The 26,201-nt window shown below is 38.5% G+C and overlaps 1 protein-coding gene across 2 annotated transcripts in view; it reads right to left on the minus strand.

Annotated features, from left to right (window-relative positions):
• GAP43 (growth associated protein 43) overlaps window positions 1-25,919 on the minus strand; it is a 99,620-nt gene extending 73,701 nt beyond the window's left edge. Inside the window, exon 1 of one of the 2 annotated variants that reach the window (XM_003261838.4) lies at window positions 25,505-25,919. In XM_003261838.4, coding sequence (XP_003261886.1) covers window positions 25,505-25,534 — 30 coding nt within the window. In that variant the 5' untranslated portion in view covers window positions 25,535-25,919. The remainder of the gene's footprint in view (window positions 1-25,504) is intronic. The other variant, XM_003261839.4, reaches the window with a different exon arrangement.
• Window positions 25,920-26,201: the final 282 nt, after the last annotated feature.

The raw sequence follows: 26,201 nt of genomic DNA on the forward strand, positions 1-26,201 counted from the left end.
AAAAGGCTTGAGAAAGTGAATTTATTCCTTGTTGCCCTTCTGCCATGTGAGGATACAACAGTAAAGCACCATCCTGGAGATAGAGACCAGGCCTTTACTAGACACCAAACCTGCCGGTGCCTGGATCAGCGTACAGAACTGTGAGAAATAAATTTCTATTACTAATAACCAATCTGTGATTTTTTTTTTTGTAGCAGCAGGAATTGACTGAGAGAAATACCGAATTTCTAGATTTGTGGTCTATGCCAGTTATCTGTATTTCTTCCACTTCAATCCTCTTCTAAGCCTTTAAACTCTGGCTTTCATCCTCACTACTCTACTAAACTACCCACCCGGAGATTATCAATGGTCTCTTTATTCCTATATTCAATGGTCTATTCTCCATTCTCATCCTTCTTAATCACTCTGATTTAATAGTACTGACCATTTATTTTAGAGCTTTCTTTTTGTTAGCTTCCCTGATCCCATATGCTTTTACTAACTGCTCTTTCTTTTTCTCTTAATGAAGTATCTTTTGCCATTGAAGGGTGAGTAAGCCCTTCTCTCAGCTTTTTTCTTTCTAACCCTTCCTCAACTAATGCCATGAAGATGAATAAGCTCTCAATCAGCCTTTGAGTCATTTGCCCCCTGTACCCTCTGCCTCCACTTCTGGACCTTCAATTAGTGATTTCATTCTGGATGTTTTCCTCATGCTGGCCATGCTGGAAATAAAAATCATTGTCTTCCTCACCAAATCAGTTCTTCCTTTTATCAGTTCTGCCAATAGCCCATCCATTCCAGTAAATCTAAGCTAGAAATCTTATAATCATATTTATTTCTCCACCCATCATAGGGCAAGTTAGGGGGACTCTCCTTGCTTATAGGGTGCAGTGGGTTTGAAGTAGGACAATAGAGTTCAATGCTGAAGATGGTGTCCAAAGCTAGAGAACAGAGCAGGAGAAAGAGCCCAGTGGACAGAGGAGTCCCAGTCTCAAGGCGAGGACAGCATATCAGATAAGGTCTACCTGAAGGAGTCAGAAGCAGAAAAGAAGGTTGAGGTATACAGCCAGCAGTCCAAGAATTAGGGAAATAAAAATGGAATGCAAGTAGATCTGCAAAAGGGCCCAGAGTATTGCGTAAAAGAAGGACTACTTCCATGACGAGCCTTGTCACACTGTCATACAGCCTAGACTACAAAACAACTGGTTAGCCAAATTGAAAGGGTCATGGACCACATGTATTGGCAGAGACTTTTCTTCATGTGTCATAGGCACTGAAAATGACCCATTTTTCTTCAAAAGGTCTGCAATTCATTTTACATTTAAATTTCAGTTATGAACACTCTAGTCCATGGTTTTATTTTCTCTTCTGTATACATGTTTCAAATGATAACCTCTTAACTTGCTTCCTGCCTCCAGTCTTCCATGCAATCCTGCATGCACAGGTGCCATAAATGCTTTTTACCTCACTTTGCTCCCCTAGCCAAAAGCTGCTAATGGCACAAAGTTCTTGCCCTATCAGGCCGTTTTGTTGTTGTTGTTGTTGTTGTTGTTTTTGGGCTATGGTTTATCTTACAGGCTCATTTTCCCTCCCCTCTAATTCTTACCATCAAGCACTCTCCACTGTTTTTTAGGATGGTCCCCTCAAGGCTCCATGACTATGCCCCATGTTATCCCACTTCTCTGGAATGCCTTCTACTCTCCCTTCATACTGGGCACTCTCCTAGTTTTTTCCCTCTTTAAAGCTTTCAGTTTCCCCTGCCTCCTCCTGTGAGTCCTGAACTCTTATAGTACTTGTATATTTTAATTACAAACTGCCTTGTTTTGTTATTTTTATGAGTGGTATTCCTTAATTTGTACATATTTCTTAAATATCAACCTTCGTTCTTCTCTGTTTTAGTTCCCACTGCTATTAAAAAACAAAACAAACATAAACTGGGTAACAGTAGTTAACGATAGAAATTTATTTCTCACCATTCCAGAGGATGGGAAGTCCAAGATGAAAGTGCTGGCAGATTTGGTGTCTAGTGAGGGCCTGCCTTCTGTGTAATAGACCAAGCCTTCTCATGTTCTCACATGGCAGAAGGGTCAAAGAAGCCCTATGGGGTCTCTTTAAAAGGGCACTAATCCCATTCATGAGGGCTTCACTCTCATGACCTAATCACCTTCCAAAGGTCCGACCTCCTAACACTATCACACTGAGGATGAGGATTTCAACAGAGGAAATGTGAGGGGAACTAACATTCAAATCATAGCACCCTTCTTGTTGGTGGGGTTTGTATCCCTCTGCCCCCATCACAATGTCCCATACTACCTCTAATAGACTTTGGTTCATTGTAGGGGTTCAGGAAATACATGTTGGTTGTTTAGTTTCCTGAAAAGAGGTACTTGATATATAAAGTGGGGTGAGAAGAGGGTTTCTGTCACATCTTTCATATTAAGACTCGTTTGCAATATGGTACCAAATCGCAAATGAGTCTTAATGGAGAGGTCTCTTGTGGTTGGGGTCCATTCTAATTATGTCTTCTCCATAAGAAATGACAATCTACTAACTTAGAGCACTGCAAATATTTCTGAGGGTTTATATTTAATTCGAGATATCTGAAGGGCTTTCCCTCTTTTGTCTCAGATTACTTCTGCTTTCCTCTATTTCTTCAGTATGATTTGAAGTTCTCTCTCTTTTTCTCTTTCATTAGAACCCTTCTGAACCCCCACCTATCCTATTAGGCAATATTGCCTATCAGGCAATTATCCCTGAATCTTTGCCATATCACCAAGACGAACTGTGCAAAGTTTAAATGCTATAATCTTGAGGTCTTCTTCTTCAGCTACTATCATTGACCAAAAGGCACTGGTTAATTGAGCCTTTCTGGGATCCAATAAATAGAAAAAAATTGCTAGCACAGTAGTAATTAGTTGTATAAGCAAAGCAAACCTAGGAAATGACAGCTTTGGAAGTTTCCACTGTGCATATAAACAGTTGGCATAGGCAGAGTTGCTTGCAGGAAAAAAAATCTTTATAGGTCACAAATGTTGGACAGATTGGTGGCCTAGGCCAGACAATCTGTTTATCTAAGGCTGACTTACCCTTGGCACTGAGTTTCTGGATCCTGACAGTGAAAGAATAATAGGAGATTCTTAGATCATGGTTTAAGAATAATCTTGGCAAAAGGCATAATCCAATATGGTTTAGTTATAGGAGTATATTTTAAATTTTAAAAGTTAGTCCAACACTTAATTTTTTAAAATTATTATTAAATCAAAGTTCCGAGAAGTGACAATTGACCATTATCTTAAACCCAAACTAGAAATCTCAAAAATCCCTAAAATTCCAGAGTTAAGAGTTTTGTGTCTGCATATGTTTGCATGCTACTTTACTTTTTATTTTATGAGACCTTGAAATGCCTTATGTCTTGCCACAGCCAATGCTGAAAAGCCTTAAGAAATATTTTTCTGGGGATATTTCTAAGCATTTTACAAATATAGTCATTTCATTTTAACTCTTTAAGATTTATTCCAATGCTTGATTTGTGTATGCAAACAAAACTAAACTGAGTTAAGTTTTCATTCAATAAAAAGAGTGTTCTAAAATACATTAAGGGGTTTGGGGACTTTTAGATCATTTTTGGGTTTTTTTGTCACCAAGATACTAGTATTTACTGGGTTACAAATATGAAAATTTAGTATTTTGCTTCCATCTCTGGATAAGCATAGAGAATGACCAGGTACAGTGAAGTTTGACAGAAGCCAAAACAAGAAGATAAGGTGAAAGAGTTCACTAAGTTAACTGTTCAGCACTTCCACTCTGATCCTTCTTTGGTCTCTGCATCTGACTTTTTGAATAATGAGGGGTAAAGAAGAGTTGGTTGTGCCTCACTACTTTAAGTGAAGGCTAATTTGCCTTTACTCACTTGAGGAGTGTTGTATTAAATGAGTAGCATCAACACAAAAATTATTGGAGATACTGCCCCAAAGTCTGAACTCCAACCTAGCAAGGATGTCACAGAAAATAATTAATGAATCCTGTAAAGGGAATAAACATATCTGATTCATATATTTACCCTATATCCTTTAATTTATAGTAGGCACTAAATAAAGATTTCCTAATGAATAAATGAATAACTCATAGATAAGATGCCTTCTAAACTTCTAACTCTTGAGATACCATGAAAGCAATAGATGATCTGTTGATAAAAATGATATAGGGGCCAACAATACATACACTTTAAAGTTGTTTCTCCCTGGAGAAAGATAAAAGATTGAATAGCTTCTTTAGGCTCCCTGCCTCAACAAGACTGTTAGATGGATTCAGACATGCTGAAGTTACCTTACATTGGCAGAGCTATGACTTCACTTCTATCTGGAATAAAACCTCTGATGATCCAGCTTTGAGAATGCCAGGGGCATTGGGTTTTGATTTGAGATCAGATTATAACCACAGAGCCCAGTGTCTGACATTGTGCCACTTGCCATTATACATTTTATCCTTCAATTCCCACAAATCAAATTTTCTTCTGGAATGTTTTCAGAGATTCATTTTTTTAAATTTCTCTATTTATAAATCACTGATGCTGAGAGAAGAAATATGCAGCATTTTAGCTACGACCACAACTATGTGGATTCACAGCATACTCAGTAACCATAAAGGATTTTTCTTTTTGCCTTGAAACTTTAATCTTTTCTAGTAGATCTTGCTATTTTTATCTTAGAATGTTTTTGCCATGTTGACTCTTTGAAGATTAACCGGGAAGGCAAATAGGGCGTGGAATGGATGTTCTGTCTTATTCAGTGCTCACAATGCTTCATGGTGACGGACTTATTGCTACAGGTTTGTTATCCTTTTTTCAACCAGTGTTTGAACTCCTCCCACTCTCACCCATTCATCACCCTGATAGTCCTGTCCAAAAACTATCAGGTAATATACAATAATCACTCAAAGCCAGATGGTGCCAGTGGCAAAGCAAGCATTTCCCCTACAGTGCCTGCAATAAATAAATAAATAATACAGTTACACTTGACAATTTAATGAGTATAAATTTACCACAGCAGGACAATCCTCCCCAAATATTTAAACAGTTAAAATATAAAAGGAGAAATAAATAGGCATTTTGTAGTGGTGAGCAGGACCAAATTCTTCTTTCATCACTCTTGGGAAATCCACTGCATCACATACCTTAGACTGACAGCTAGGCTGAAAGAAATATATGGGTTACTGCTGGTTCAGATTAAGGAACAGCAATCAGGAAGGACGTGGAGGCAGGTGGAAATGGATGCATTAGCTGTAGCACGTGTTTAGCTTATTCTTATTATTACTTCTGAATATAATGTAAGTGCATTCGTATATTCATTCAATAAATATTTGTTGAGTACCTGATATGTACCAGGCACTGTACTAGGCTCCAGGAAATATAAGTCACCAAAAGAGTAATGGAACCCTCATGGAGTTTACAATACCACCGGTGCCAGCAGATTATAATAAGTATCTTGAGTAGATACAAGGGCTAGAGAAAATAAAATGAAAGAGAACAAAAGGGGACAGATAAGGAGTGTTGGGGTGGGGTGCCGTTTTACCTAGGGTAATGAGAGAACTTCTCCTTGATAAGATGTAAACAGGTGAGTTTGAGTAGAATCCTGAAGAGGTAAGGAAGCTACTCATGTGAATATGTTGCAACAAAGTATTTTAGGCAGACAGAACAGTGAGTGCAAAGCTCCCAGGCTATTGCAATAATCCAGGTGAAAAATATTAGCAGCTTGCTCCTGATTTCTGAGTACAGGGTTACATCAGTAAGATTTTTCAGTGCAAGCAATGGAACCTGAAATGGAGGATAGTATCAGAGAGCTCACAGTATTAATGGCAAGGCTAGAGAAACAGGCTCAAAAATTAGGCAGGAACCAAGTGAAAGTGGACTCAGGAAACACAGTCAAGGCAAAACCACCAACTGATTAGAACATGGGTCTGTAGATACCATAGCCACAGACTGTGGATACCACCATCGCTGAGGATAATTTGTAATTGCCATTGCATCTTTACATCATTCCTTGAAGATAAAAAGTGACTGAGTCTGGGTATTGAGATGTCTACATTTCAGCTCCTTGCAAATGATGAGCCTCTCTGGTTTCTAAGTAGAGGCAGCCTGAAATTTTTATTCAACCTTTATTAGCCACATCTGTAAGATAAGGCTAATTACATCTCTGAGTTCTAAGACTGCCAGAAACAATGTATATTAGCATTAAAGAGTGTTGAGAGCATAGGACATGCAAAGTTTAAGTCAGTGGCATTAATAACTCATTTCTCAGTTAATCAATTGTATTTTCATTGAACTTCAGATGTGTATGCATACATTCACACAAACACACACATAGACCCCTAAAATCCAGAAACTAGTCCTTTAAGAATCACCACAAAAAGCTATTTAGATATATGATTCACTTAATGTAGACAAAATGTCATCATCAGCAACAGCATCGACAATAATGAGTAATAACTAATGTTAAGTGCTTTCTATGTGGCAGGCATAGTTATAAATATTAACATATTTAATTCTTAAAAATCTTTTGGAGTTGTGGTACTTAAGTCTTTAGATCTATGGATGTTCTGTTATTTACAAAATTTATCCCCCAAACCTCCAAGGCTTGTTGATAGTCACATCTACACAAGAAGAAACATTAGTGTAGGCCTATACTGGGAAATATTCTTGAACAATTAGGAAAATACTACCTGAGATTAAGTAAAATTATTTAAGAGCACATTCTAGAATACAGACTTTTAAATTGACACACATATGTCTACCACACTATACTATGAGCTAATTTAGGGTAAAGAGTGTTTCTTTAAAAAAAAAATTTCCAGTACCCAGCAAAGTTCTTGGCTCATGGTACATTATTAATAAATGTTTTTTGAATGAATAAAGGATTGTAATACAATATTAGAGGAGATATTTGTCTAAAATTGGTCTTGATGATAAAGCCTAATTGAAAAATAAGTTGAGTAAGAGTCAAAAGGTGGAAAACAAAAAAAAAACTTCTAAGTCTTCATTTGCAAAAGAGCGTTGTTTACTCCTGAATCACACAAATGCTGAGTTAACTTTAGAAAATTTAGGCATATGTATATCTAGAAATTGGGAGTATGGTCTTCTTTCACCCCTCTGAAAAGAGTAGCACTGACGTGGGAAGAAATTCCATCTAAGCCCTTTCAAGTTGAATGGCCTTGAGCATAGAACCTCCTAACATCTGCACCATGAAGGACTGGCTGTAGATCAATGTTTCAAAAACTGCTCCCCAGGCTTCAACAGGGGGTTTCAGAGGAGACAGGAGGTAGCTAACCAGACAGATCTCTGGGCCACCAAACTCTGCTTCAGCCACAACAACATCTTTTTATCTGTTTTACATTCTTGGATTCTGAGAAATATTTCAATCTGGGTCAAAAAGATGCTGTGGTTAAATAAATACAAGATAAAAGAAAAACAAACTAGGTAAGCCCTAAGCTCTCTTTAGCTCTACTAGTCAATGATAATTATCATCATCAGGTATAAAGACAAAGAAGGTGACAACTTTTCCTTGGGAGCTTGAATAAAAATTTAGTAGCTTGAACTCTGGACCCAGTATGTGCAAGCATTGCATAGTGCCTTGTGAAATCTAAAACAGGAAATCTCAGGAATGAGCCTTTTAGCAGTTTCTAGGGAAAGAGGATAGCACTATGCGTGTGTGTGTGTGTGTGTGTGTGTGTATGTATAATATATGCACAAAATATAAATGCACTCTTTATATATATATAGTGTGTGTGTATATATATATATATATGCACACCCCTATGTGTGTATCTATACACACACACATACACAGGCACACACACACATAGACAATATGAGAAAAGGGGAATTGCTAAGGAGGTTACTATAGTGAATGCCATATGGAACCAGATAGGGAATGAGGAAATGTTTAAAATGATTTTATGAAGAAGGTGATTTTTCAACAGAATTTTTGAAGGCAGAATGTGGTTTGGTAGAATGGAGGAAAAAACATTTCAGGGCCAGGTGTGGTAGCTCTCACCTGTAATCCCAGCACTTTGGAAGGCCAAGGCAGGAGGATTGCTTGAGCCCAGGAGCTCGAGACCAGCCTGGGCAACATAGTAAAACCTCATTAAAAAAACAAACAAACAAACAAACAAAAAAAAACAGAATAAAGCAAGAAAGAGAGAGAGAAAGAGAAATAGAAGAAAGAAGAAGGGAGGGAGGGAAAAGAAGAAAGAGAGAGAGAAAAAGAAAAAGAAAGAAAGGGAAAAAGAAACAGAAAGAGAAAGAAAGAAAAAGAAAAAGAGAAAGAAAGAAGGAAAGAAAGAAAGAATTTCACATGGAGAAAATAGTACCAGTTTTATTGTTAGGAGGTAATAAAAGCTCATACATAGGGAGAGTGCCCAGTAAACGTCATTATTCCTTAATCTAATCTCCAATTTTCTTGTGCCAACATAGACCTGACCTCTTGACCCATCACTGGAATCCAAGGGAAACCGCTTTCTTCCTTCCAGAGAATTTGGAAGAAATTTGGTTTAATCAGAGTAACCCAGACTTGTTGGGTATTCTTGGAATATCATATAATTACTGGCAATTTGAATTTACAGTGGACTGACACTGCAATGTCTCTGGGTGTACATCAATTGAGGAGTCAAGAGCCTTGAGGTGGAAATGGTTTTCCACTCTGTCAACATATAGTTTTGTTGAGAAAACAGCCTAATAGAAAAGCCTGTGCAAACTGGAAGCAAAGGAATGTATGACCAGAGAAGTGGAATAGCAAATGAATTATCTTCTAGAAAAGGCTTTAAGTGGTTTTACCCATGACTGATGGGTCTCTCAAAATTCTACCATATCCCACCAAATCAATGTCTTCAATACTGAATACTTGCCTGTCTTACCTGGCACCCCAAACTACTCATGCATCTTCTTCACCTTCGACATAATTAAAAATTTTAAAGTACAATGGAAAAAAAGTGACATATTTTTTCAGCTAAAGTGTACCTCATCTTGCTTTCCTTGTGATCATCCGTTCTCTAAACAGAAAAATTATATTCTTTTGGTCCTTCCTAAATTTTATTTTTGAGTGAGCACTATCCCAACCTACAAGTGAGATGTATTTCCAAAGTTTATTTTCCAAGTTACCAGCTTGAAACTTAGACTAACATTTCCTGAAAAAAATAAATCCAAGAGAGTGTTTGTTTCCCATCTAGACCCCAAAGAGTTATATTTAATTTCTATGTTATTTAGCTTCACTTCAAAAATATCTAGCTACCTAATGTTCGTGGACCATTCTTTTCCCTTCTTGATTCTCTTAAATATTCTTGCAAAGAGAACAGATTTAATTGGAGATATTTTTCCCTCACCAGAATTATAAGGGGAAGCCCATTCCTTCCCAGATCCGTCCCCCAGGAATTATATTTTTGTGTGTAGGAGATACAAGTTAGGGTTGAGGAGTCATTGATTTTTCTGGCCATTTGTACTTTTATTTCCCTATAGGAAAATCCACTAGTACTTTTCCTTTGTTTATTGGTTTGGGGATGGATACAATAACATCAGACAGATGGATACTTCCCCCATAATAAAGGGGGACAAGTAAAAATAACAACAACTAAGCGTTATTGTACATAGTTTTTTAACTAGAGAAGGTAAGAGACAGTGTACATGCAACTATAAATTATATTATTGACAAAGAGGAAGATCTGAAACCTCACCAGGATTCCTGTGGGAGGAGTACCAGAAGATACAAGCTTTAGATGTGAGGAGAGGCTAACTGTTCAGCACCAAGCTTAGGAAGCAGAATAATTGGCTAAAATGATATAGCTGTATATTTTACAGTGAGTACTCATCCTTAGCCCAGATATTAAGAAGTTTATGGTGTCAAGGATGGCTATCTTTCTGACTATACTAAAGTATCTCTCTATAAAATGGTGACCGTTATTTGCTGAAGCAACCAGCTGGTATCACTTGGGTGAAATCCAAGTCTGTGTGGTCTTAGCTCTGTGTGAAATATCTATTAGCTGCCCAATTATGGACTGTGCCAGAAGTGAACAGTTTCCATGACTGATCATTGTAAGCTGGCCAACCTTTGCCTTAGTCCTAACCAAATTTTGCCATCTCATACTACTCACTGGACACTGGTATTTGTTCATTCTTATAGGCTGCACTTATTCAACTCGAATTTAATGAAAAACCATAGTATGCAAAGCATTCAACTAGATCTATACATGGACATAACTCCTACCTGAAAGGAGCTCCTGGTATAGCAAAAGAGATAGACATATACATGAATACATATAATAAAGTCTATTGAATATTGTAATACAGGTATGTACTAGACATAATGAAGGCACAAAAGGAAGAATAATTGTATCCGACTGGAGGATCAGAGAGTCTCCATAAAGAAGAAAACAACTGCAGCCACATATTTCCTGTTTATTTTCATGGAAATAAACAGGAAATGTGTCATGTAGAAAAGGAGAGGAAGGAAGACATTACAGACAAAAGGAACAGTGTTTAGAAAGGGAGAAAGGATGAAATAATATGGGCCATTCCATGAAATAACACAATTACAATAGAGTCTGGGATGTGAAGAGGGATGAGTTTTAAAGCTTGAAGAGATAGGCAGTGACCAGAATATTGAAAAGTAAATACTTAAAAAAAAAAAAAAAAAACAGATTGAGAGCATCCCAAAAAGATAAAAAAAAAAAAAGTGTGATGTGTTAGAGAGTGACTTGGACACCACTCAGATGGAAAGGCTTCTCAAGTAAAGAGCCAGAGAAAGAGTATTCTGTGCACAGGGAGCAACACAGGCAAAGGCCTTGAAGTGTGAACATGTTTTATGTGTTTTAAAAACTAAAAAGAGGCCAACAGACTTGGTGACCAAGAGGCGCATGGTTGTTAAGCGGAAGCTAGAAAAGGAGGCAAAGCCTGGGTAATGTAGGCTTTCTTAGGCCTTGTAATAAGTTCGGTTTTGATTCTAAGTGGAATGGGATGCTATCAAAGATTTTTAAATAGGGGAGATACACAATCTTATAGACACTTTTCAAAAGACCACTCTGGCTACTGAGGGAAGGATTGTAAAGGGTTGACGGTAGAAGAAGGTGATTATAGGAGGAGGCTATTGCATTAGTCTCCATGAAAAATGGCTGGGTTAGAGCTGACTGGAGATGGAGTGGATAGAGTCAAGACATATTTCTTTCTTTTGTTTATTTATATTTTTACTATGCCCCCATCTTGCATGAATGACATATTTTTGAGAAGAGGAAAGGAAGGAAGGAAAAGGTTTTTTATTTATTTGGTTTTTACTTATAGAAACCAGAGAAAGAATAATAGCAACCAATGAAAAAAAGAAGATATAAGGGTTCTGTTTCTGAATTACATGACTGGCTAAAAAAGGGGAAGAGATTTGGGAATAAGACATGGTGACTTACTTTTAAGACCTGTTGAGATTGGGGTTCCTGTGGGTCAGCAAAATATTTCCAGTAGACAGTAAGATATAAAGCTCTAGAGCCGAGGAAGTAGGTTTGGATGGAGAGCCTGAAGAATTTGAGATTCACTAGTCCAAGTGAGACTTATGGGCACAAATTAGATTATTCACGGAGCTTGTGTTGAGTAAGAACATGCAAGTATAAGGACAAAACACTGAATAACACCAACCTTTCAGAGATTAGTAGAAAAGAGAAGCCAAGCGTGGGAAAAAAGTGCAACCAAAGGTGTAGGTGGGAAAGGTCAGCAGAAACAAGTATTATGAAAGCCAAGAAAATAAAGAGATTCAAGAGGCAAGGTATGTTTCATGATGTCAAATGTCCCAGAGAGGTAATGCAAGATAGATCCACCTGTCTTTCTGAGAAATTATTTGGCTTGTACATTCCCTTAGAGTCTAATACAGAGCTTATCACAGAGTAGATACAATATGTGTTTCTTGAGTCATGCACTGTACTGGATATCTTACCCTTAAAGAGTTTGCAAACTACTTGGGGGAAGCAGGTACATAAAAACGCAAACGGATGGTTAAGGCTCTGTTTGATGAATGCCAAAGCAAGGGGACAGGTAGTATGTGCTGCAAAAGATCTAAGAGGCAGAACAGGTCATGGAGAACTGTGTTAGTCAGGAAAGCCCTCACAAATGAGGTAAGTTTTGATTCAGGGCCCAGAGTTTAGGCAAGATTGACCTAGGCCCAAAAGGGGACTTTTCAAGTAGTGGCAGTAACAATGAACAAAAGTATAGGAAAATTAATACTTAAATTTATACTAAGTCTGGGTGGGACACAATATCCAAGTAAAACAGGCATTTTGCTATAGAACATGTTCGTTAAAAGTTGGAAAGCCTTAGAGATGATTTCATTCAATACTTTTGTTTTACGTAAAAGGAAATGACAACTGAGAGAGACTAAATTTATTTAAATTCACAAGCCTAGTCAATGCCAGAGCCACTAGGAGATAAGACAAGAATAGGAGATTGGTAATAGATCCTAAGGAGCCTTGAAACACAACCATAAGTAAATAAATTAGAATTAACCTTGTAAACAAAGAGAAACCATTGACATTTGGGGAAAGGGGGGATTAAACGTAAGATTAGCCAGCAGGCAATATGTAGAGAATTTTGGTAGCTGTCCAGCCTTTTTTCACCTGGAGTTTCTCATCTGAACCACAGAACATGAAAATGAGTGACTATTTTCTCTTCTTCCAAGGATGGTATATAACTGGCACCCATCTACATGCACAAGAGAGGGATTAACTCATTACATACATATGGACATTAGGGCCTTAGGGCTTTAAGGGTTGAGTTTGGCTCCCTTCTGGAATGCTGGTTAAGAAAGGCTGGCAGAAGATGAAAATAGCATATGTGAAATACATTACAAAAAGAATTTGGTAACTGATAGTATGACTTTTATAAGAGAAGGAGAGTAATCAGTTATTTCTGTTATGAGCTGGGAAACTCAGAATGTGCTGGGATCTCCAAAAGATATTGTTAAGAGTAGGGGAGTAGAAAGTCTAATTTGCAAAGAAGATAATTAGTTCAACATGACACTTTTTGAGGGAACCACAAAGAGTAAAAGGAAAAATAATATTTTTAATATTTGGAGACCTTGAATAATGGGAAAGTTAATTTTCCTATTGGTATTCTTATGGTTCTTATGGTTTGATTCTTTACAGATGGAGTTTTACTATGTATCCAAGTTAAGCAAAAGTAACAATTTTGGTAAGATATGATTAATAAAATAGACTTAAGTATGTACACAAACCAATCAGTTTCCAATGACATGGGAATGATAATTGCAGGAGAATGGTAGACACTTGCAGGAAAACCGTTCATTGCTGAAAGATTTGGTCTAGCATAAGATATGGCAACAATTATGACAACAAAATTGGCAGTTCTCTTTGTAGCTAAGAATCAATAGTTTCCTTCCACTAAGTGAAGATAAAAACTGAATTGGGTCCTAAGTTTGGTTATGCATATTTAAGCATACTAGTGCTCACACTTATTATTATTTTTTCTTTCCATACCTAGTCCTGCAGAATACTTCTTGGATTCTTTTCTGAATACTGTTTCTCTTAGGCTTATTGTGTTTTCCAGATGATGTTCAGAAGTGAGGTCTGAGCCATCTGTGGTCATTAACGATCCCATGACAGTTTTTACTAGAAGGTTATGGCCCAATTCCAAACTGAGTAATTTTATTTTATAACTCTAGTCTCCTTCTCCCTTTTCAATTATAGAAATCCTCATTTCCTCCTCCATACTGGTTTCACTCAAGAGGTGTAAGGTACAAAGTTTAAGATGGAAGAAAGAATGTGTAAGCAAGGAAGTCTTGTCCTTAGGTTTTCTATACAGTTCTCCAGTTAATTGTCCATCATTATGGATGCACAAATCTGGCTGAGTTATCAAAAAGCTATCACCTTGCGTCTTTCAACCAAAGGCAATCAAAGCCCTGAGGCACACTGAATTAAGACGATTATCGTGAAAGACTTTTTCAAATGAATATTTCATATCAACCTGAGTTCTCCAGAGTAACTTTCCCAGGTGATAGAGAAAACAATTTCCTTCTCTTTCATTAGGATAAACAAGTCCTTGAGAGTTAAGGAAATATTGCAGATGGTGCATTTCAGGAAAAAAAAATAATCTTTGAATAGATCAAACTCCCAGTTTGGATTTTACTGAAGAAAGAACTGGTGTTTTGTAAGTAAGACAATATCATTCTCCCTTATGAAGTCTCTTATTCCTTCCCACCTCTCAAATAAAATATTACTTTTTAAAATTGATTTAAAGAGAAAAGACCGAAATGCAATGTCCATGCAAAATATAACTCAATGCTTATTACTTTCCCCACTGGAATGTTAGTAAGAGTCTGGACAACCAAAGTGGGCTACCCTCAGTACAACATGGACCTATAAATCTAACTGCAAGTTAATTATTTAGAAACTGGGGAATTTTTATTATTTATTTATTTGTTTGTTTGTTTGTTTATTTATTTTGAGACAGAGTCTCGCTCTGTCGCCCAGGCTGGAGTGCAGTGGTGTGATCACAGCTCACCGCAGCCTATACTTCCTAGGCTGAAGAGATCCTTCCTCATCAGCCTTCAGAGTAGTTGGGACTACAGGTATGCACCACCACACCCAGCTAATTTTTTTATTTTTTGTAGAAACAAGGTCTCACTATGTTTCCCAGGCTGGTCTCGAACTCCTGAGTAATCTTCCAGCCTCAGCCTCCCGAATTTCTGGGATTACAAGCATGAGCCACCATATCCAGTCAATTTTTTTCTTTCTTTCATTTTTAGGTAAATAGAGACAATTGCCTCTATTAAAATTTGTGTAGACCTGTAGAATAAATCCCTTGGAAACAGCTGTTATAGGAACTAGTTCGGCAATTAAGAGGAATTTAATTCTCCGCTTATATTCCAAGCAGATAAATTGGTTCCAGAATCAAAGCAAAGTAAGAATAGGAAGGGGATATGCATCCTTACAGGTTCCAGTCAAGCCTAGTTATGCTGACTAAGAAGTTCTGCAGCCACTTAAGAAAAGCAACCAATTTCTGAGTTTGCTTAACCTTTGGAGATCATTTTGTTTATTTTTTTCTTTGCCTCATCTAGCTGTTTTATCTAGTCATTAATGAAAGGATATCAGGGTCTTCCCAACTTTCATTTAAAAATAACATTTTTGAATAGTTATTGGAACTGGAATTATAAATAATGGATGTAAGGCTAATTACCAATATTCTACATTTAGAGCAAACTGGTGCATATGGAAACAACAGCTCGATATTTTACAAAGTGCCAATTTGCTAAAAATAGATAAATGTGGTTATTATTGCTGGAATTAATTCAAGAACATTCAAAATGAGATGACTAATGTCAAGGAGTAGCATTTCTGTAAGATAAGTCCAATTGAGCAGTTTTACACCCATTATTGTCCAATCTTTTTGCAGAAACTAGATCTTAAAACCTGAAAAAGAGACATTAGAGCAAAGCTACACCATTCCAAATTAGCAAGAATATATGGTAGCTAGTATTCCTCCTAGACAGGTGGCACCTGCCAGAGGTAAGCCTCAGGAGGATGGTGAAAACCCAGTGTCTGTCATCTCCACACTGAAACCAGTATGGAGATTTGCTCTGACCTTTCTTTTTTAGGTGTATATGCTCATAGGTTCAGTTATCTGTGTGGTTACTACTTCCTTTTAGAGCCATCAGTGATAATAACCCTACCAATAATATGTAATACAGACCAAATTGAAAATAACCTAAAGGAAAATTGAATAGTCCACCACATTTCAGATAAGTTCCTCCTGACTCGGGTAGCTAACCCACATGTGGACTATGTGGACATATAGGTATATACGCAGAAGACTAATTCTCAACCAGCTTACTCTCTCACTAGATTTACAAGTGTGGGCTTACCAAAATTGTCTCTAACCTATGTCACCCAGCCCTTTTTCCAGTCAGAGATATTGGCCCTGTGGCAGTTACTAGGTGACCCAAGCAAGCCCAATAAAATTCGTTCATCCTCATTCTCTCTCTCTCTGTCTCTCTCCCTCTGTCTCTCTCTCCCTTTGTCTGTCTCTCTCATCTCTCTCTCTCTCACCATTTAAAATTTAGAATTGTAGCTGGGATTGTTAATAACTGAGTCTTTTTTGATGCAGGGCCCCAGAAAGAGTTTATGAATTCCTGTTATTGAAATTCTACCCTGGTTCCCATAGGCTTTGTTGTTCAACTTACTAATTTCGTATGATCGCTACTTTTTTTTTTTCCAATAAATTCCTTTTATAGACTGTTAAAGTTGGTTTTGGATACTTGTTCCCAATCAAAAAACCCATATATAATAGAAGTAGTGTGTTCTGAGGCAGAAGAACAAAGAAAGAGGGAGAAAGGGATGTAGCTAGAGTGAAAGATTAAAGGTGATACTCACCATTAACCAACTATAAATATAATTAAATAAATCATTATTTCCTTCTGGACACCAGTTTATTTTCAAATTTCTAGTTAACACACCTTTCTATTGCAGTCTACATGAGCCCTTTGTATGAAAGTATTTTGGCAAAATATGTACGATACTAATTTTTTTATGATAAACTTTTGGCTTCTAGGAAAAATAGAATCTCTTAGACTAATTCGATCCAGTTATTATACTTTAAAATATTTCTAAATGTTATGCATATGTTTAAAAACTCATTTTCTTTGGTTTGTAGAATTCTGTGCTTATAGGAGAATCTGATAAATTTTGTTGTTTTAAGTTGGTAATTTATCCCAGTCATACCCAGGGACACAGGAGAACTATAATGTCCTTTGTGGAGATCTTGAGGGCTCAGAAGATTATGGCATTTAGAGTTGAGTTTGGAAAGGTTTAGGATTACATATCACCTCTCTAATCAAGGTTTATTCCTGTTGTATTGAGGAGCCCTAAAGTCAAGTTGTGGAAATGGTGATCAAGTGATCATCTTTGAAATGTGCTTCCCCCAACCAAACTGTGTCTAGGTTTTCAGTCTCCCAATGAGCCCTGCATTTTCTCTCTACTCTTCTGCCTGACCGGGCCCTCATGTGATGGATGTGAGCACAGCATGCCTGGCCATCTTAGTGCTGAGAACCCAGTTTGGAGGTGAAGGGGGGTGGATATAGAGGGGGAAGTAGCAAACTTAGCAAATGGAGAAGAAAAGAGATCTAAATGTGAGGAAAAGACTAAAACAGAAAAAGATAAAAAGAAAAACAGTGGGTATTTCTAATGCATTTGAAGTGATCCTTGGGTCTTATAACACTTTGTATATTGGCTTATCTAAATTCTGTCACTGAAGTTTTCAAAGGAAATAATAAAGAGATACTATGTTCCCATCCATTAGCATGGTTAATATTTACTCTGAGCCAGGCACGGTGGCTCATGCCTGTAATCCCAACATTTTGAGAGGCCGAGGTGGGTGGATCACTTGAGCTCAGGAGTTCAAGACCAGCCTGGGCAACATGGTGAAACCTTGTCTCTACTAAAAATACAAAAGTGAGCCAGGCATGGTGGCATGCAACTGTAGTCCCAGCTTCTTGAGAGGCTGAGACAGGAGAATTGCTTGAACCTGTGAGGCAGAGGTTGCAGTGAGTCGAGATCACACCACTGCACTCCAGTCTGGATGACAGCAAGACTTCATCTCAAAAAAAAAAAAAAAATTTACTCTATAGAGTATGGGAGTCAGATGGAAATGGGGAATGTGTGTATTCTATACAGAGAGCAAGAGTACTTCTTGTTTGCTTAGAGCCATGAGTACTTTAGTGCTCGATCTATGAAATTCCTTAATTAATAATACTTACATTTCAAAAACACATTGCAAAACACTTTTATTGTTATCTCTTTATTTGAGACTCACACCAACCTAATTTTTAAAAAAAAAGGTAAGACAGGATTTGGAGGTTCTTTTTATGTACCCACTACACAGATGAATAGACTAGGCTCAGAAAGGTTAAATTACTTACCCAACATCACATGACAAGCAATTGGCAGAACCAGGTCTAGAACCCAGGGAAAGGGTTTATTCCACTACAAAGACATGAAACAGGACATTAAACAAACAACATCTAAGAAAATAAAATCTGTAAATAATTAAGGATAGGAAATCTGGAAGATCGCATTCCCATCATAAACCTGAATGAAATGACTGAAAGTGTGTCTCTCTGATCTAAGCAGACAGGAGAGGGAATTGAACTTTGACTACATCCACCTTGTGAGGGGGACTAATAGAGCTGAGCTTGCACTTACACAAAGCCCACGCTGAATAAGTAATCAGAAATGGTCGTCTGTCCCAAAACATCTCCCCTAATGACCCATCATGATGCTCCCTCCCTTCCTACATTTATTACTTCAACAAATATTTATTGAGAATCTAAGATGTGCCAGACATAGCTTAAAATACCTGTTTTCTCTATGAATAGTTTTTAGAAAGTTTGAAGAAACACACTTTTTCTTAAAGTTCTCCTTCCATAGCCTCACCCACTAAACACTAGCATGAACTGATATTACTTAATCAGAAAAACTCTACCTGGTTCTGACAGGAGAAGAAAATAACAGAAAAACTCAATGCCAAAGAGATTGGGAGCAGTAAGCAAGATATCAAGTGAGGGGATGGCAATTGACAAATACTACTGAACCTTACCAGTTGAAGACAAACTTCACTTACAAATTATTTTAGTCTTTCTGCTGTTCTGAAGGACATGCCAATTCAGTCAGAGAAAATACACTACTTAGCATCTGGCAAGAGTGTTTTCATGGAAAACAGTGGTTGCAATTTGTTCCATGCTGGGCACAATAGGCCTACTTCAAAACCCAAGTCCCTTCAGTCTATTTAAACCTAAGAAAAATCCAATTCATCTGACATTAACATTCATTTAACAGTCATTTGAGGGACTACTTACCATTCACCCTCCCTGTACCTCCAATCATGATTTCTCTTTGTGAAATATTATTATGTGGATACTTCAGAGGGAAGAAAAGAAATCTAAATGAAGGTAAAATTAATTTTTGAGCACACACACCTAAGCACAGGCCAGCACTACATGCAGTTAAAGAAAAAAATATGGATCACACAGATTGATTAATGGTCTGTTTGTAATGGTTGTGAAGCAAAGCAGTGAGTGCAAGTACTTGGAGCCTCAAAAGAAGGGCATGTGAAGATCCAGGGTTGTGGTAACCAGAGAGGGTGGGGCTGTAATGCTGGTTGTTGGACGAGGAGGACATGGAGGGGAGATAGTGCCAGCTATGAGACTTCAGAGAAATACAGTCTATAAATGGGTTCATTTTGTAGCTGCTTTTATTAAAAACTGATGGCTGTCAATGTCTATAAGTGAATAACAAGAATCACTGATGGTCAGTTCCACTTTAAAATTTCATGCCAAGACATTTTTTAAAAAATCTCTTAGTGATTCTATCCATTTAGATATGCTACAGCTTGTGAAAAGACCGTAAACCTGGTTCCATATTTATTTAGCAAACAGATTATTCATGGTTAACATGAGTTATTTTATGTACCAAGTATTATGGTAGAGATAAAACAAGAATTATGTTTTCATCCTTTTCCCCAAGAAGCTCACGGTGTGGACACCAGTATGTAAAAAAATAAATGTCAAATAGTGCAATAAGTGATAATAGAGATAGTACAAAATACAGCATGGGCAAAAAGAAGGCAGAAGAAAACTTAATTAGGAAGGTTAAGAATGGCTTCAAAGAGCTAACTCTTTCAGGGAAAGTGGGAATATTTCAGGCTAAGAGGGACGTGTTAACGTGGGCAGAGAGTAGAGTACAAGCGAAGGCACCAAGGCCTGAAATCTTGGCATGGTGTCATCAGGTAAAAAAAAAAAGTGGGGGGGGGGGATTGTTGGAGTTTGGCACTAGAAAAGCAGGCAAAACCAGATTATGGCATTCATGCTGAAGAGTTTATATTTTAACAAAGAAAATAACAAAACCAGATTTGCATTTTGTAAAGATAGCTGTGGTGTTATTTGCAAGGTAAACTAAAGAACAATGTGGTGGTAGAACTCCACATAGAAAGTTACTGCTTTTGTCCAGATGAGTAGTCATGAAAAGTCTGAGCCAGGTTATTTATATAAACAGGGTAGAAAAGCAGAGGATTTATTCAATCTTTTCAACAAGAATGAAAGAATCAAAGGATTTAGAAACTGGATATGGGAGTTGAAATAAAATACATTCAGGATTACTCTCAGGTTCCTAGAGCTCTGAGGCTGGAGGGACAGTATCAGAGCAATAAGTGTAGTGAAGAAGATCAAGTGTGATACACAACAGAAGATACTGAGTTGGGTTTTGTAGCTAACAAACTTGAGTGTCTCTGAAATGAAGCACTTAAACCAAGATAACTATGGATCAGAAGCTAAAAACAGACATCTGATTTACAAATCTGGAAATCACACAGGTGGCTAAAGATTTGGTCATGGATGACCCGATGAGATCACCTAGGATTAGCGAGTCAAACAAGAAGAGTGGAATGAATCAAGATTATGATCCAGGAGATCATAGATTTGGGGAGGTGGGTGAAGAGAGCAAGAGAAGCCTGTAAGGAGACTGAGCAGGGTCTTATCTGAGAGGGAGAATAAGGAGAGCTGTTAATATCATGCAGACCCAGTAAGGGGACAGTTTCAGGAACAGGGATTGACAACAACACAAAATCCCAAAGAGACATCAAATAAGATGTAAAATGAAGGGTCACTGGATGTGGCACCCTTTCAGAATATGTTTTTCAGTGAAATTATGAAAACCAAAGCCAAATTAAACTAGATGGAATAGTGAATGGGGAGTGAAGAAGAGGAGAAAATGAGGGTGGAGAGTACCTGGAACTTTGTTCTAAAGGGAGAGTGAGACAGAGAACTATAGAGATGGGGACATAGAGTCAGGAGAGGATCTTTTAAGATAGATGAGGCAAAAGCATATTCATAAGCTATAAGGAAAGGAGCCAGTGCAGCACAAGAAAATGAAATCTCAAGAGAGAGCAAGGCATAAGGGAGTGGGGTTCTGGGGAACACACTGGGGGAGGAGCAAGAGTACAAGCAGAAGGCTCAACTAAGATGAGAAGGAACTCATCTCTAAGAGGGAAAGGTAGACATAGCAGGCACTAGATCATCCTGCAAAACTGGGGGCTCTAAGACAAGCCTCACATTGCAAAACTTGGGGAGAATAAAAATTTCTTATATTGATCTTTATTTTCACATCAAGTATGTTTAAGCCCTACAAAAATCCTTAAAGTAAGCAAAGTGTTCATTTGTATCTGGTTTTTGGTTTTTACTCTTCATTCTACAGAAGGAAACTGAAGCCCAAGGTGATGTGATTCATTCAAGATCACAGTCAGTAAGTGGCCTCCACTAAGGACTCACAGTATAATATGCTTCCCAACACTTCTGAAAATGTTATGAAGATTTAATTACAAAGGTACAAAAGCCACCTGACCACCCTTCAGAAATTCAAAAGGGAGAATTCCTGCATGAAATCACTTCTTTGGTTTGCAACAGCCACTGCTTGGTTGCCCTAATGCCTTTATTAATACTAATAGGGAAGTGAATAGTTAAATGCTGCTGTACCTTCTCTTGAGATGACCTGGTTATGTGCATTCTTTGAACTATTAATAGAGGAAGATTTGTCTTACTTTATCAATATGATTGGTTAATATATATATTCTATTCTTGCCTGAAAGAACCCCAGTACCCTTCCTTATGGGGCCAGGTAAAAGTCTGAAGTCTGTGGATTAATTCAGCCCCAGGCATAACACTGGCAATTTCACTATGACAGAGGCAAAGGAGACCCCAAGCCACTCTCCCTCTTGGTGAACAGGAGTACTGCCCTTTAGCATGAAACATCAAAGGAGGTTTCTGTAGTTTTGCCAGCTCAGCAAGAAAGAAAATTAACTCTGCATTTTCTTATTCCAGTTGCCTCAGCATGGGTTGGTGGGGAGGGGGTGGGGAAGAGAGTTAAACAGACTCTGTCAGCAGGAGAGATCAGGGCTCATTGTGTATGCGCCCTGGCATGGGTTAGAAGGAATTATAGTGTCACCAGAAATGAACACTTTCTAGACTCACCATGAATTTTCTAAGGTTCTCTGCAAGTCCAGGTAATTTGGTAAAAAAAAAAAAAAAAAAAAAAAAAAAAAAGAAAGAAAGAAAGAAAATGCCCTTCAAATATTTTTTCTGTTTAAATTTGGAAACCTGTGGTGAAAATTACTATTTAAAAAAAAAAAAAAAGAGAAGCTTCAATTATATTAAGTAAAATGGCTCAGCTTAATTAATTCACTAAGTCCCTGGGTGACACTGGGTGTGGCTCAGAGAGATTTGGGAGGAATCCAATTTATCACTAGGAAGAATCGCCTGCACCGAGCAGCAAGGCAGCATCCTTCCACAACACTGCAAGGAAAAGGCACAGAGAGGTCGGAATTCTAAACCACAGATCACACTCTCAGAGATAAGATTTATTTGTTGCATGAGGAAAAAAGCATGGATAGGGGGCTAGGGAGTAGAGGGACTACTTGCTTGCATGAAATTCTTTACACTTCAATTACAAACTAAAGTCATTATTTTTCAACAAAAGAAACACCTCATAGTTTTCTTGCTTTGTAGACATAAGTCACACCTTGCCAAGTTTTTAATGATCTGCAATACACATGGCAATTAAGCTATTTAAAGTAAGCCCCAAGATATATGAAAATCATAAGGCAATACAATCTTAGGGATTATTTTATTTTATTCCTCCTTTGCCCACTCCTTTACCATATTCTCATCTCTACCCCACTCTCATTCTCTTCTTCCTGCTATAATAATCTATAGTGATAACTAATGGCTAATAGAGATTATTTATGCTTTCTTCTCACCCACTGGCAATGTATTCCAACTTAGAAATCCAAGGTTGCTTCTTTATGCCGCTCAAGTGGAAGAGGAAGGAAGTGCAAGCCCTTCAGCCCCCCTCCCACGTTTCTGCTGGATTTTATGGGTGTGGCAGAGCTTAGACCTTTGCAGGTTTTTGCCCTTGTTTTATTCCCTGTTAAGTATTAAGATGATGAATAGATGCCAGCAGAAGGATGGACACCACTGGATTTTGTCATAAATGATACAGAATTTCATCCACAAGCAGGCAACCTGCGTGAGACTTAAGTACTCATGCTACATAAATGCCAGTCAGTGTAGTGTGAGCCCACGCCCTGAATACACCATTTCCTTTAGTCTGATTGAATGGTATCCTAAATACTGGCTAATGTGAATGGTACACAACAGTGGTATATAAGAGACATGACCATTTCACACAGAAGTACACATGTATAGAATGCATGAGCAAAGTAGGACAATTTCTATACCTTCAATTTTCTCTTGAATATAAATGATGCTAAAACACAGGGAGGCATGTGGAAACCACTTATACATGCAACTGTAGCATATGAAGTATGTGGATGCTGTATACATTTACATGCGAATTTCTACAACTCTTAACACACAATTTCAGCTTCATCACTTTGCACATCAGAGTGAATGCTTGGGGCTGTTGGTGAGATAGAGCCCCAGGGAAGGCAGCTGTCTTCATTTGGGGAAGGGAATTCCTTTAGCCCTAATTCCTTTTCTAAAAATCATACATGATTTCCTTTATTAAAGGAGATGTATGTATGCTTGCATGTGTACACATAGGGTGGGAACAAATTATGAACCTGAATATTTTTCTTTCCAAAATTAAAGCTTTTTAAGTGGATAGCTTTGGCTTACTTAGTGCTCCACCTTCCTAAATTTTATTTCCCCAGTTCACCAGTGAAATAACCTCAGGACTTTTCTTTGACAGTGTTCTTAACCCAGACACCTGTATTTATTACATTTATATATTAAATTGAAGGAGGACACGGAGAGAAAATGCCCTGGTTTGATAAAATGGGCCAATGGAAGAAGCATCAATCTCTGTAACCATAGGGCAGTTTCAGGAGATGCTACAAATACCGCCCCCAACTCAATCCCCCACTATCCGACTTTTTCCCCCAAATAGACCCACACAATCCAGGATATCTGCTTATTTATTTATTTATTTATGCCAAACCTCTACTCTCACTGCTCTGACACTCTGCTTCGGTCTCCCTTCCTCTTCCTGCTCCTTCTCCTTCATCCTCACTCCCCACCCTTCCTTCCAGGGCGCTGGCTAAATGTGCTAAGCTGGCAGACTGCTTCTTCTCCACTCTCTTCCACCCCGTTCGGATTCAGGGAGTGCATTACAAATTGCCCAATTTCCAATACCTGCACTGGAAATTATACCCAAATTCCATCTCTTGCACCCCACCCCTAAGGCAATCAGTCTGCAAAGGGCTTCTTTGACCAAAATTGCCCCCACCACACCCCCACCCCCACCACGGTCAAGCACACGCACACACTCACCCGTATCCCACACCCATTTTTCTCCTTAACCTTCGCCAAAATCACTCAAATGCATTCCAACAAATGTTTGAAAGCTTCTTTTGGAGACTGCCATGGCATGGTCGGTTGCTGCGGAATACCACACTCGTCATTCCTTCCCACTCTCACCCCAATCAAGTTTCTAAAATGTCTTTCAAGAAATAAGCGAGCAATTGGAAATGGCTGTAAAACCTGGGCAGTGGGGGAGGGAAGGAGGGGCTCTGATTCTTGCTAATCTTGGATGTGTCCCTCTTCCTGATGAAAATGAGTCACCATACTTATTATCCAGGATGTTAGCCTGTCTCTGGTCACTGACAATCTCAGGAAAGAAGTAAGGGAAGGAGAGAAGAGAAAAGACCTGGTTTCCAACAGGTAATACCCGGCTGTCTTTCCCATCCCATCGGAGCTCCTAGGGGCGTGGTCCACCCTCTCCTCCGACCAGCTGGTGCACAATCGGCTGCTGATCTTAGGAAGGGGATTTTCCCCTTCTGCATGGCCAATTTCTCCCCCAGCCCCAGTTGTCTTAGCTTCTCTTAAAAAAAAAATCTATCAAATCACAGTTTCATTCATTCATTGAAAAATAAATAAATAAATAAATAAATAAGACCTGCACGTTTTTCCATAAATACCTGCGCCCCTTCGAAGCTCATGCATGTAGGAAATAAGGCATCTTCCGCAGCACATGTGAGAAAATTGTATGAGAGAGAGGCAATACTCAGTCCTGAATATTATTTCCTCAACCCTGCTTTTTGCAAATAATATAAAGAATTGCCTCCCCATCTTGTAGGTAGACCCCACATCATCTCCCCCGCACCCCTTTCTACGTCCACACCCTCAAGACCAGAGACCTCAAATGCTGAGCATTCACTAATAAGCAAAAAAATATATATATATTTCTAGCCAAACAGGCATGTTTTTTCTACCCTCTCCCTAATTAGTAGCAGCATTCCAAAACCAGAGCATGAAAGACAGAAAAGAATAAAAGCTGGGATGCAACCATCAGTTACCATATGCTAAGGAAGCGCGAGCACCATGGCCAGAGCAGAAGCAGTAAAAAAAAATTGTTTGCCTTTATAGGGAAATACTGTACTCTGGTTATTTCACAACGGCAAGAAGCAAAAAATCTTTAGCTCTACCTGTTTGGTTCTTCTCATACAGCACAGCATGGTTGTCTCGTCCCTTGCCTTCTTCCTGCCTTCTCTCCTTTCCTTCTCTCTCTTTCTTATTCCCCCCCTCTCCACCTCTTTTCTGCTCGCTTGCTCACTCGCTCTCTCGCGCTAGCGCGCTCTCTCTCCCTCCCTCCCTCTCTCTCCCTCACACACACCAGGGCAGTTAGCAGCAACTGTAAGGTCCACAGCTATTGCTCATCGCACATGCTCGCTCGCTCTCTCTAGCGCTCTCTCTCTCTCTCTCTGGTGCTGTCTCTCCGCTGTCCTCTCTTCTCTTCCCTCTCTTCTCCTTTTTTCTCCTCCCCCCCAATATCTATCTATCTGTCTTTTTCTTCCCTGTCTCTCCGTCTCTTTCTCGGAATTGTTCGCTAGCCTTCAGTGACTAATCACTTCCTCTGGCCCCTACCCCCATTCTAGACAGTCGCCCCCTCCCAGTCCCCTGCCAGCCTCATGAATATTTAAACACCTCCAATCTGGACCCAATTACCCACCGACTTTTCCACTGCATTGAGAGGGTAATGGGGTGGGGGCAGAGAAGGATATTCCAGTCAATCCAGGAGATAGGATAGAGCATGTTTTAGGGAAGAGGGGCTTGAGGAATCCTTGTATTTCTTTAAGAACTCTTCTCCTCTTTTCCTACTATTATAAAAGCAAAGAACAGCTA

The sequence above is a fragment of the Nomascus leucogenys genome, chromosome 21 (genome assembly GCF_006542625.1).
Source record: "Nomascus leucogenys isolate Asia chromosome 21, Asia_NLE_v1, whole genome shotgun sequence".
Classification (NCBI taxonomy): Eukaryota; Metazoa; Chordata; class Mammalia; order Primates; family Hylobatidae; genus Nomascus; species Nomascus leucogenys.